This window comes from Diadema setosum, chromosome 2 (genome assembly GCF_964275005.1).
Source record: "Diadema setosum chromosome 2, eeDiaSeto1, whole genome shotgun sequence".
Classification (NCBI taxonomy): Eukaryota; Metazoa; Echinodermata; class Echinoidea; order Diadematoida; family Diadematidae; genus Diadema; species Diadema setosum.
Genome location: NC_092686.1, coordinates 9,348,094 through 9,359,132, shown reverse-complemented (window position 1 = coordinate 9,359,132; position 11,039 = coordinate 9,348,094). Strand labels below are relative to the sequence as shown.

The 11,039-nt window shown below is 40.3% G+C and overlaps 1 protein-coding gene across 1 annotated transcript; it reads left to right on the top strand.

Annotated features, from left to right (window-relative positions):
* The first annotated feature begins 3,679 nt into the window (after positions 1 to 3,679).
* On the top strand, positions 3,680 to 10,805 carry LOC140239590 (uncharacterized). Its single transcript, XM_072319424.1, has 4 exons — positions 3,680 to 3,833; positions 5,620 to 5,778; positions 6,972 to 7,134; positions 10,063 to 10,805. The coding sequence occupies exons 1-4, from the start codon at positions 3,680 to 3,682 to the stop codon at positions 10,601 to 10,603; spliced, it is 1,017 nt and encodes a 338-aa protein (XP_072175525.1). The 3' UTR covers positions 10,604 to 10,805.
* Positions 10,806 to 11,039: the final 234 nt, after the last annotated feature.

The window sequence follows — 11,039 nt, the reverse complement described above, 5'->3', positions numbered from 1 at the left end:
CGCGGAGTCGGGAATAAAAAAATATACAAGTATTACTAGATTTGGGGGGCTAATGATTTAAGTTAAAATCATCATAAAACAAAAATAATAAAATACAATTGTTCTGTTTTACCAATTTATAAATTAATTAATTATAAATAATTATATTAAAAAATAAATAAGTCTCAAAATAGATTTTTTTAGGTTTCATTAAGGAAACATTGACCATGACACAGTGAAAGATAAATGTTTTATTAAATTGGCACATACCCGATCTCTCCCACGATCATCGTCCAAGGATATTTAGAACTCCACCTTCAATCAAAGCTTCGCGCTGCTTTGATATGTTTCATGCTCTCAGATCATCCGCCGCGCCGCGCCATGGAGTGTGCCGAGATACAGTAACATAACAAGCGGCGCCGCAGTGCCGACGCGAAATATAAATGTGCGGGCGTCTAGGGGATCTACGGGAGCGATATTTTGCGGCTTCGTTTGTGTTGGTTTACGTTGATGTGTATGTGTTTACACATGGCCGGACGGACCGACGACGTACGTACAACGGCAACGCATTAGAAGGTTTCTAGCTAGTTTCTGCCACTTCTACCTAAAGAGTAAACAGGATTCGCAAGAAGAGGTCCCGTTACTGCTGGCCGTGCTGCTTCAAAGAACATCTGTGTCGCTGCTAGAAATTTCAGGTGAGATTGGTAGAAAAGGAGCTCCATCAAATCTAGATCAATGGCATTTTTAGCCAACGAACGGCAACGAACGGCCACTAATTAATAGTCTAGTAAATTTACTGATAAATGGCACAGTCGCTGTATAAAATGTTGCGAAGCACAGCGTCTGGTCGGGCTAGTTTCTACCATAATCATGATAATTGAGTACTCAAGTACCCCATAAATGGCATGGGCATGGCATGGGAGTCTATGCGGGATGGGATCGTGGGATCATCACAAACCGGGCCGGGTCTAACGTGGTTAGAACAACTGGTAGAAACTGTAGTAAACGTTTATAGTTATACAAATAATGAATCAGTTCGGGAAACCCACTCACAAGGGGGGCCCCTCCTTATAAGTAACCCGTCCCCCTTATAAGTAACCCCGTCCCCCTTATAAGTAACCCCCGGGGCACGCCTTATAAGGAGTCTCCACGCTTTTTTGCAATGCAAAAATGAAAGGACTGCGGCAATTCGCTTTATTATGTCCATAAAGCTTCACAAGTTTCCTAGTTACTCACGAAATTTGAGCAAAATCGGTTCGAGGCATCATATCTAAAATCATGGATTTAAATGCGATGTCAAACGACCCATGCGAATGCTGAAATGCGAGCGATTACTGGCGTGAGTGTCGCCAGGGGCGGCGGCGCGGCAATGCTTGAGTGCAGACGTGGCGACTGAATGAACGAAAGTCTCCGTAACGAGAGAATCTGAGATCAAGAGAGTGCTCACTGAGCGCTTTACGCTATCGTGCTGTCGCATAAACACATACTGCAAACGCAAACATTTAAACGCGTACCAGGGTAGTGTGTCGCGCTCTTGGTGTGCGTGCAATGGAGCAAATCGTATGGATCTAAAACTGCATGGTAAATGGAGCCACAATTAACGGATGATGACGTCATAGTGAAATGGGCCGAATGATCAATGTCAAACAACCAATCAAATAACAAGGATCTCTTCAGGTGTTATATGACAATATACAAATAATGAATGTTTATGAGCGCAATGGACAGAATATTTCATGAGGTGAAAGATAAAATGACCCATTCAACGAGGCGCAGCCGAGTTGAATGGATCAAATATTTCATCTTTCACCGAGATCGGGAGAGTGCTCACTGAGCGCTTTACTGTCGCATACACACACTGCAAACGCAAGCGTGTTTAACACGCGCAGTGTGCAAGGCTCTCAGCAAACGTGCAATGGAGCAAATCGTATGAATCCAAAATTGCACGGTAAATGGAACCACAATTGCACAGATGCTGACATCATAGTGAAATGGGCCGAATGATCAATGTCAAAGAACCAATCAAATTACAAGGATTTCTTCAGTTGTTATATAAATACAAATAATGAATGTTAATGAGTGCAATGGACAGAATATTTCATGAGGTGAAAGATGAAATGATCCATTCAACTCAGCTGCGCCTCGTTACATTGTTAGAACCCTAGTGAATGGATCAAAGATTTCATATTTCACTTAATGAAAATATTCTGTCCATTGCACAAATGAAAAACATTTAGGCCTAACAAACGTTAGATCCTATTAGATCTACTTAAGAAACCTAAATTTTATTTGTTTTTTAACGCCTAAAATACCGGTAGATCCTTGTAATTTGATATTTTATTAACTTAGCTAGAAGTAGAAATGAGAGAATCTGAGATCGAGAAATTGCTCACTGAGCGCTTTGTACTAACGCGCTGTCGTGTGCGACAGCTGCGAACGCAAGCGTTTGACGCGTCGTGTGCCAGGCTCTCTGCGTGCGTGCAATGGAGCCCCAATTGCATGGATCCAAGGATGATGATGACATCATAGTGAAATGGGACGAATGATCAATGTCAAACAGCCAATCAAATGACAAGGATCTGATCTATTAGGTCTAGGCGTTATATAAAATCTCATATTGAATGTATCAAAACCAGATAGTACTAGTACTAGGTCTACTGTTAGAGTATTAAAGTGTCTCGGTTTGCGGCCGCATAAGGGTTTTTCCACTCTGAAACACAAACTTGCAAATTGCTTTAACCCAGGTTATATCATAAAGGTTGACCACTTACCAATTCATGTTATTGTCACCATCGCAAGACCAATGTCCATCGTGATAGTAAAAATAGACCATGGTAGGTTACTGAATACTGATGGGCTTACCCTATATGGTATCATTGTCTTGCAGTTGCTATTGTTCATTATCATTTTTTTTTTTCAGTACATATCTACCACTGCCAAGGAAGGAGATTATGTTTTTATCTGTGTTTGTGTGCAAAATAACTAAAAAAATTACATAGGGATTTTGATGAAACTTACACTATTACAGAAAAGGTTGGGAATGACACTACATGTAGGAAGAGATGATTAAATTTTGGTAGTGATCCAGAAATTTTTATGGATTTTATGAAGGATTTTCAATATTTTGACAGGTAGGGTCAATGAACTTAGGAGTTCAAGCTGCGCATTTTTTAGGGTTTCATACGCACACTAAAGTGTATGTTCTAGTTTCTGCTAGGGTGAGGAGTGTGCGCAGCTTGAAGTTGATAAGGTATAAACAAAAGGCTTCTACACTCGGGGAAATGGGGCGATTTTCAGCATGCATACATATAGGTGGAAATCACTGATCTCTGTGGAAGAACAAGATTATTGGTGGAAATGAGCTGCTTGGCAGAGGTCTGCACTCTCAGAGTGCTTCTCTAGTTGACAAAGTGTGAGGAAAACCAGTAAGTAAAGCCATTGGCATGATGAAATTAAAGTACATTCACAGTGGATTTAAGTAGACATTGTCATTACACCTTAATGCTTGTGTACGTGAGTAAATTCCAAGTTCCACACTCAAAATGATTTTAGCATAGAGTTCTTGATGGATCACAGACATAGTTTGTCAATGTGCTGTCAATGCCAGATATCCCTCATAAAAAAAAGGCAGTAGAATCAGATGACATTAGGTAGGATGATAACATTTTCCTCTCTTTTTTTTTTTTTCAGACTGCACAAGATGTCTGATGAGGAATGCGAGGATTGTAAACCTGTGACATTGCTGAACACTGAGGAGCAAGCCAACACCAGCGATGAGTCCCCTCCAGCAATGCAGAAGGCTCAAGGTGCCGTCCTGAGGAGGACCAGAGCAGACCACAGTGCAGAGAACAACAGTGGGTACTCTCACAAAGCTTGCAGAATTAATACCAAACTATACATTGCAGAGATGAATAGAGCAGTATCTCACAGTCTCGTGCTCTGTTTCATTTTGAAAATTAATTTGTTTGGTCTTTTAAGCCATATCAAAATAATAGAAAGCTATAGTCCAAGTCAGTGGTTTCATATTACACTTTTGAGAGAAGACATTTTTTTTTTTTTACTGTTGGCATGGCCTAAAAAAATTGAATTACATGGGGTACATCAGAAAGCAATTAAAATTTTGTTTTTTTGAAATCATGTGTCTCTGCGGATCTCATTATTCGTTGAAGAAGAGGCCGTCTTTGTGATTTTGTGTACATTTCATATGGAAAAGGGTGCTTCATCATGACTCATAAAAACCTGATTATTTTTACTTTTAATCTTTTTAATTTGCTTAATTTTATGCTAGTTATGGTAGAAAAGTGGTTAGTGACAATTTTCAATAAAGAGCAAAGAAAAACAAAAGTAAAAACCAAACAAATACAAAAGAAATTCAAAAACAGTTAAACACCTAAGAATTGAAATGACGTTTGGAAGTTTTATAATTCACAATTGTTGAGTACCGGTATGTTAAAAGCAGATAAACTAAAAAACTAGACTGTCAATGCTTTTGATTAGGCTCAAATAAGATCTTTGGCTTAATTTGCATGATTGGTTTAAAATTGATTGATTAAAATTAGAAATTGAGAATATCAAAAAAATCTTCAGACACAATCTTGTAGATTACAATGAGGGTGACAGGCATATCAAATTTTGTTGCAATCGTACCACAATCGTATCACAATTGTTGAGTACCGGTATGTTAAAAGCAGATAAACTAAAAAACTAGACTGTCAATGCTTTTGATTAGGCTCAAATAAGATCTTTGGCTTAATTTGCATGATTGGTTTAAAATTGATTGATTAAAATTAGAAATTGAGAATATCAAAAAAATCTTCAGACACAATCTTGTAGATTACAATGAGGGTGACAGGCATGTCAAATTTTGTTGCAACCGTACCACTGATGGCCGAGATCGGCATAGCCACAAAAAAAAAAAGCCAAGCCTGATGAGGGTTAAAGTCAGTGTCATAAACATGTAAATTCATTTGTTAGTAGGAGATATAACTTTTATAAGGTTTCTGAAAGTCTTTGATCCTGGAAATGGTAGTCTGCTTCACAAGGAAGAAAGTGTTGGGCAATGGGGTCAAAGGTCATTAAAATGCTAAAATTTCACTTTTTTTTCTCTAATCTCTGAAATGGCTCAAGGTATATTCATGAAACTACATGTAGTAGTGTACATCCATGTAATGCCTGGCAATGATTCTCTTGTGAGGTATCTATATTTGGTCATGAGGTCAAGTATCAAAGGTCCGGTTGAAATGCTAAAATTGCATTAGTCAGTGGAGAAATTAGTCTATTTTCTCCGTACCTTAGAAATAACTTTTAAAATGTGGTGTACATGTGTTACTACACGATGATTCTGGAGGTTATGATTTAGGTCATGGGGTCTGAGGTCAACTGATTATGCTAAAATTTCACTAATTCTTCCACGTTTTAAAAATGGCTCAAAGTGATGTTTTGAGAATTAGTGTTTATATATTACTAGATAGTGATTACTTGCCAGTTGTGTGAAACTGTCATCTCACATTGGCAAGATGTACTGCAGACCTATTCCGAGAATAAATGTGATATAGTGGGAGGCATACCAGTCGCTATAGCGGCATTTCTAGTGTTTTCATGAAATGTTAGCCGGAATCTACGTGTCTTGTTGCTTCCAAGGTGAAGGTGCGGCCGTACGGACGGGGGAGACGGACATCAGACTCATCCATGAAGTCCGGCGGCATCCGTGCATTTACAACCCCCAGCACCCCCACAACAGGGATCCCCTCGTGAAGGAGAAGACGTGGCAACAGATAGCTAAGAACATCGACGTGTGCCGTGAGTACCGATTTAAAGTGCAATTACACTCAATGTTTGTCTTGTTTCCCATGGATTGGGTAAGATAAATTAATCAATAAATGCAGCATGTTATAGGTGTCATAAAAACCAGACGTGCGATGAGGAGTTACACAGTTTCCATGTTGCGTGTTCTCATGAGGCAGTGAAATTATTCACAAGCACATATGGTGAAAAGTTTGATTATAGAACAGGATAAGTGTCATCTTTAGATAATTTACAATTAGTCCATCTTGATGTAGAGCAAAGTAAAACTTTTCCAGTGATACCTCACTTATGACATAACAAGGGATTTTCTTAAAGGTATGATGAAAAATATTGTATATTTTTCCATTATTTTCTTTGTTTTTTAGCAGCGTTAATTGCAAATATCTCAAATTAAAAACAAAGGAGTAAACTCATTTTGTGCTCAAACCCTTCACATTGAAATTATATGTGATAAGATCATGACCTTGGGATTCTTCCATCAACCTGCACACAAGTCATCAGTAGATTCTTATCTTCTTTGAAATTAATTCTAGAGAGAGAAAAAGAAAAAGAAAAAGAAAAAGATGAAAAAGATACAAAGTGTAGGTAGGTCCTTCAAAACAATGATGACTGACACTTTTATGTGGCAGATGGGGTGCTAGATTTAAATGATTGCCGTAAAACATGATTCATGTGTGTGTGTAAGCCAGTGGGAAAGTGGTGAGTCAATGACATCATCAGCTCATACTCTGCATATGTAACTACAGTACTATTTTGTGAAATTTTGAACTTGTCAAATTTTCATATTTTGATTCAAATTTGGATGACACTTATACCATTAGATTTGATTCACTTTATCTTTTAAGGTCACTGTGTGATGACAGTCATGCATTCAAATCTTGAGGTGATGATGACAACACTGCTCAGGTGATTAAAAAAAATGAACAGTTGTGACTTTTACATTGCTGTGATCATTCAAATCATTCTGAAGTATATCAGTGATACCCTATTGATTGTACTCGATTGCAAGGACTAATTTTGATACAATATGAATCCTCTCCTGTTGGTAGCATTGCATCTGGGGAAAAAGGCCAGTTCTTCCTCTATGGTTGTATCTTTCATATATCTTTCAGCTGAATCAGGGAACTGATGGTGGACATTGTCAGTCACTTTGATATTACCTGCCTATTCCTTTTCTCCCTTCTCAGCGGAGTATTGCAAGCTCAGATGGAAGAGCATTCGCGATCGCTTCGTCAAGACGCAGAAGGAGATACGCGTCAATGGCATGAATGGGTACAGGAAGACCCTCAAGCCGTACCGATTCACACACTATTTGGGATTCTTGAAGAAGCACCTTCGCAAGCAAAATAGGTTAGTAACCAGACAATGTGAAGTTACTGAGAGTAATGTTGCATGTATTCATTTATTCATATATTCATTTTCATTTTCAACAAAGAATATAAGTGTACAAAACATTTCATGCAAAAAAAAAAAGCACAATACAAAAAGCAAAATGTCTGTCAAGAACTGTAGATATTTCTGTCTGATACACTGCAGAAGGAGGGGGGAGGGACTTAATATTTACTTTTGAAATGCAAAGTAAGTTTATTTTATCCTATAGATTCATTGCAGCATTTAATTCATTCTTCTCTCGACACTCACAAGAGTTGTTGACTTAGCTTATCATCTTTTTTTTTCAACTGCAAGACAGTGGATAGTAATAATTGAAATAATGTGTAGAGATGTAATATGCGCTTTCAATCAATTCTAACATACATTTCACAATCAAATATACTCTCACTAAAGAAATTAATCCCATCCTTTTGCATGACAGACAAAATAAGTGGCATAAATTCAAATAACAATATGCTTCTTTTGGTTTTTCATTTACATTATGTGATTTCATTTCTCTTGGTCAAGGTACTACAGTCCAACCTCTCTTATCCGGCCTCCCTTTATCCGAATCTCTCTGTTATCCGGATACAATCTTGCTGTGATATATTTTCAATCTTATATTACTGAGAAAAGGGGGATTTCAAACTCAAACAAAATTCCTACACAAAGTCATTTCAAATACATATTATTCTCAACAAAATTAACATAAATTCATGTCAAATTTTCATCTAAATTACATGCATTCAGACATACACTACCTCAAACTCCCAAGTCCCTGCAAGAACATGGACAGAAAACGTTTCATTAAATCAGGGCATGGTACAGGCGATCGTTCATTGAGCAAATTATCAGAGAATTCTGATTGCAGACCAGCTGACGAAGAAGTGACATATTCACGCAAAATTGATATGTGCTCCTCTCATTTTCATTGCCTCATGTTGCCCTTGCCATTGGTTTGAGTTCATTGGCTGGACGATGAATGACATTAAAGGAGACCTCCGGGCGATTTTCAGATTTGTACATATGTACAACTATAAATACAATGTAAGTTGTACTGAGGGCAGAGTTTCAGAATTTATGATAATAAGCCAGTTCACAGTTAGCACTAGTCTGCAATGACCTCTCCAACCACAGACTTTGCAAAACATGGAATAGTCCTCAAGAAGAGCAGTTGAAAACAGCAATGCAGGAAGTGTTGATTTACATGTCAGTGCTGCATGAATGGGTTTTGTCAATGTTGCTGAAAAGAATGCACATTCACCTGTAAATACCAATCTGCACCTGGTTCATTTACAACACAGTTGTCAAGAAGCCCTATCTAGGTTTTGAATACCTCAGTTGCAAATCCATTGCAAGAGAAGGTCTGCAATGACCTTTATCTGCACATGCTCAGATTGTAACTGTGAACTGGCTTATTGGGATGAAGAATAAGAATATTTTTTAAAAATTTATAACAGATTGCAATGAACAACGATGATGACATGGCAGGGTCACCATAAGAATGCATAATTTGGGGCTCAAGGAAGCAGAACAAAAGATGAAGGCATGCATAGATTATACACAGGTGAACTCGCAAGCAAGCAGTATTGTAATGGAAATACACTGCTACATGTCTGAAATATGTGAACCTCCTATGTCATCATCCCTGTTTAGTGTAATTTGTTTTTAGGTTTTTCAAAGTATTGTTTCTCTGCTCAAGAACCACAATAAATTTCACAAATCGATACATGGAGCTGTTGATTTATGTACTACATGTTGTTAAATTATGAAAATCGTCTGGAGTGCCCCTTTAACACTCACAATCTGTACACACACTTACAATCACACTCAATGGCAATGCGCCAAGCACCAGGCCCAGTACTGTATAGGTAGTGCTAGCATGGCTGGACTACTGTCTGCTGCATTGTGCAATTTATCAATAGGTTACATGCAGCTACCACTGGGTTAATAGGCAGCTGCATGTTTTAAACATTGAGTCTCCCTTATGCGGCCAATCCCTTAAACAGATGAGCTCTGGTCCCGACATGTCTGGATACGAGAGGTCGGACTGTATTGAAAAAAATATCAGCTATGAAGCCTGAGGAGGTGTTGGCATGGACAGTGTTATTTAGATGTGTTTGGAGTAAAACAAGTATTCATTAGCATTTCTGTCAAGTAGACTAATGTCTAAACAGAACTTTTGTTTTTAGAGTCTTAGACCCCGTTTACAGTGCGGGGCCGGGCTCGGCCACGGCTCGGCCGCGGCCGAGCCTCGCAATTTTGTCCGTTTACACTGCTGGGCTCGGCCGCGCTTTTGATTCAAACCTTTCAATATCTTGTCGTAGTGGCGCTCTGCTTGTAAACATACGCAATTTCGTATTGTCTGGTTTTCAGACCCTTTGCCAACTGAATTCCGTGCCGACAGAGTCGCCGTACGGGCAAAGGCCTTTGCCGAAGAAAAACATCCTTTGCAGGACAAAACCACCTTAAACTATGCTAGTTTTCGACGTTGAGGGGGTTAACATCCTGATTAGCGAAATATACAAGCAGAGGGTTTGGAAGCCAGACTAAAAGTGGCCGCGCAATTGGCCGCGCATTTGGCCCAGTTTGCGTTTACACCAAGAAAAGGCCGGGCTCGGCCGCGGCCGAGACCACCTCCAGAGCGAGGCCAAATGCGAGGCCAATTTTGGCCTCGCATTTGGCCTTTTGCGCGTTTACACTGAAGCGGGGCTGGGCAAGGCCGCGGCCGAGCCGCGGCCGAGCCTCGCACTGTAAACGGGGTCTAAGCAATGAACCTTGAAATGTACCCTCTTAGTGATACTCGTACCAAGGTTTGCTTTACATAAGGTGTGATTCATGGTACAGTAAATGGAATGTGCAACCAAACCACATTTTGGGCCCGTCTCTGTTTCTCTCTCAAAGCAGACCCCCAAGCTACCCGCATCATCCTGGAGAAAGCAGAGGTGTCCATGACCAGGACTCTTCGCTGTCCATCACTGATATCACAAAAGTGGAAGAGGACGATGACGATGAGGATGACGACGATGACCTCCTGCAGGGATGGTCTGCCATGGAAGATTCCAATGAGGACGTCTCCCAGCAGTCCTCTCACCACACCAGCAGCGACCAGCAGCACCTCAACAACGGCCAGCACAGCGGCGCCACCATCGGCGTTCCCAGCATCAGCGTTCCCAGCACGGACATGGGCAACGAGCGTGTCCTGAGCTATCTGGACAGTGTACCATCTCTGACCGCCTTGCCAAACAATACTCCAACTCCAGTGCACAGCAGCTCCCCCGCAAGCCATTCCCTCTCGCTCCATCAGGAGGCGGAGAGATTCGACGAAGTCATGCACTTTCTCATTAGTCTGGCACCGGCCATGAGACGCCTGCCTCCGCACCAACAGTCGCTTGCCAGAATCAAAATCCAGTCCGTTCTGCACGACCTGGAGTTCAGTGGACACTGATGTCTCATGCAGCTTTCCTGAGCTCCCCTTCTTCTCTGTGATGGGGATAGATATTCTGAGCACATATCGTTGAAGAATCTTTGCAGCAACAGTGGGCCTTACTTTGTATGCACAGGATGTTTCCTGCATAAAGTGTCACCAAAAGGAGAGGATAATGAGGAAAGGGGAATGGTTGAAATACAATATATAGATTCAGGCCTTAGGCAGACTGGCAAGTAACAATGAGACTGCCACATCTTCCGCATCATAACCATTAAGAGCATGTCATCAATGCCTGACAATGTCGTCATGCATGTGGTTGCATTTTTTTTTTTCTTTTTGGAGAGCCAGAAGCTAGACTGGGCTGCTGCAACCATAGCAAATCAAAGACTGCCAAATCTACCTTCCATCTCTCGAGAGGACTCAATGAGAATTCCGATGCCCCACCAGTCAGGGC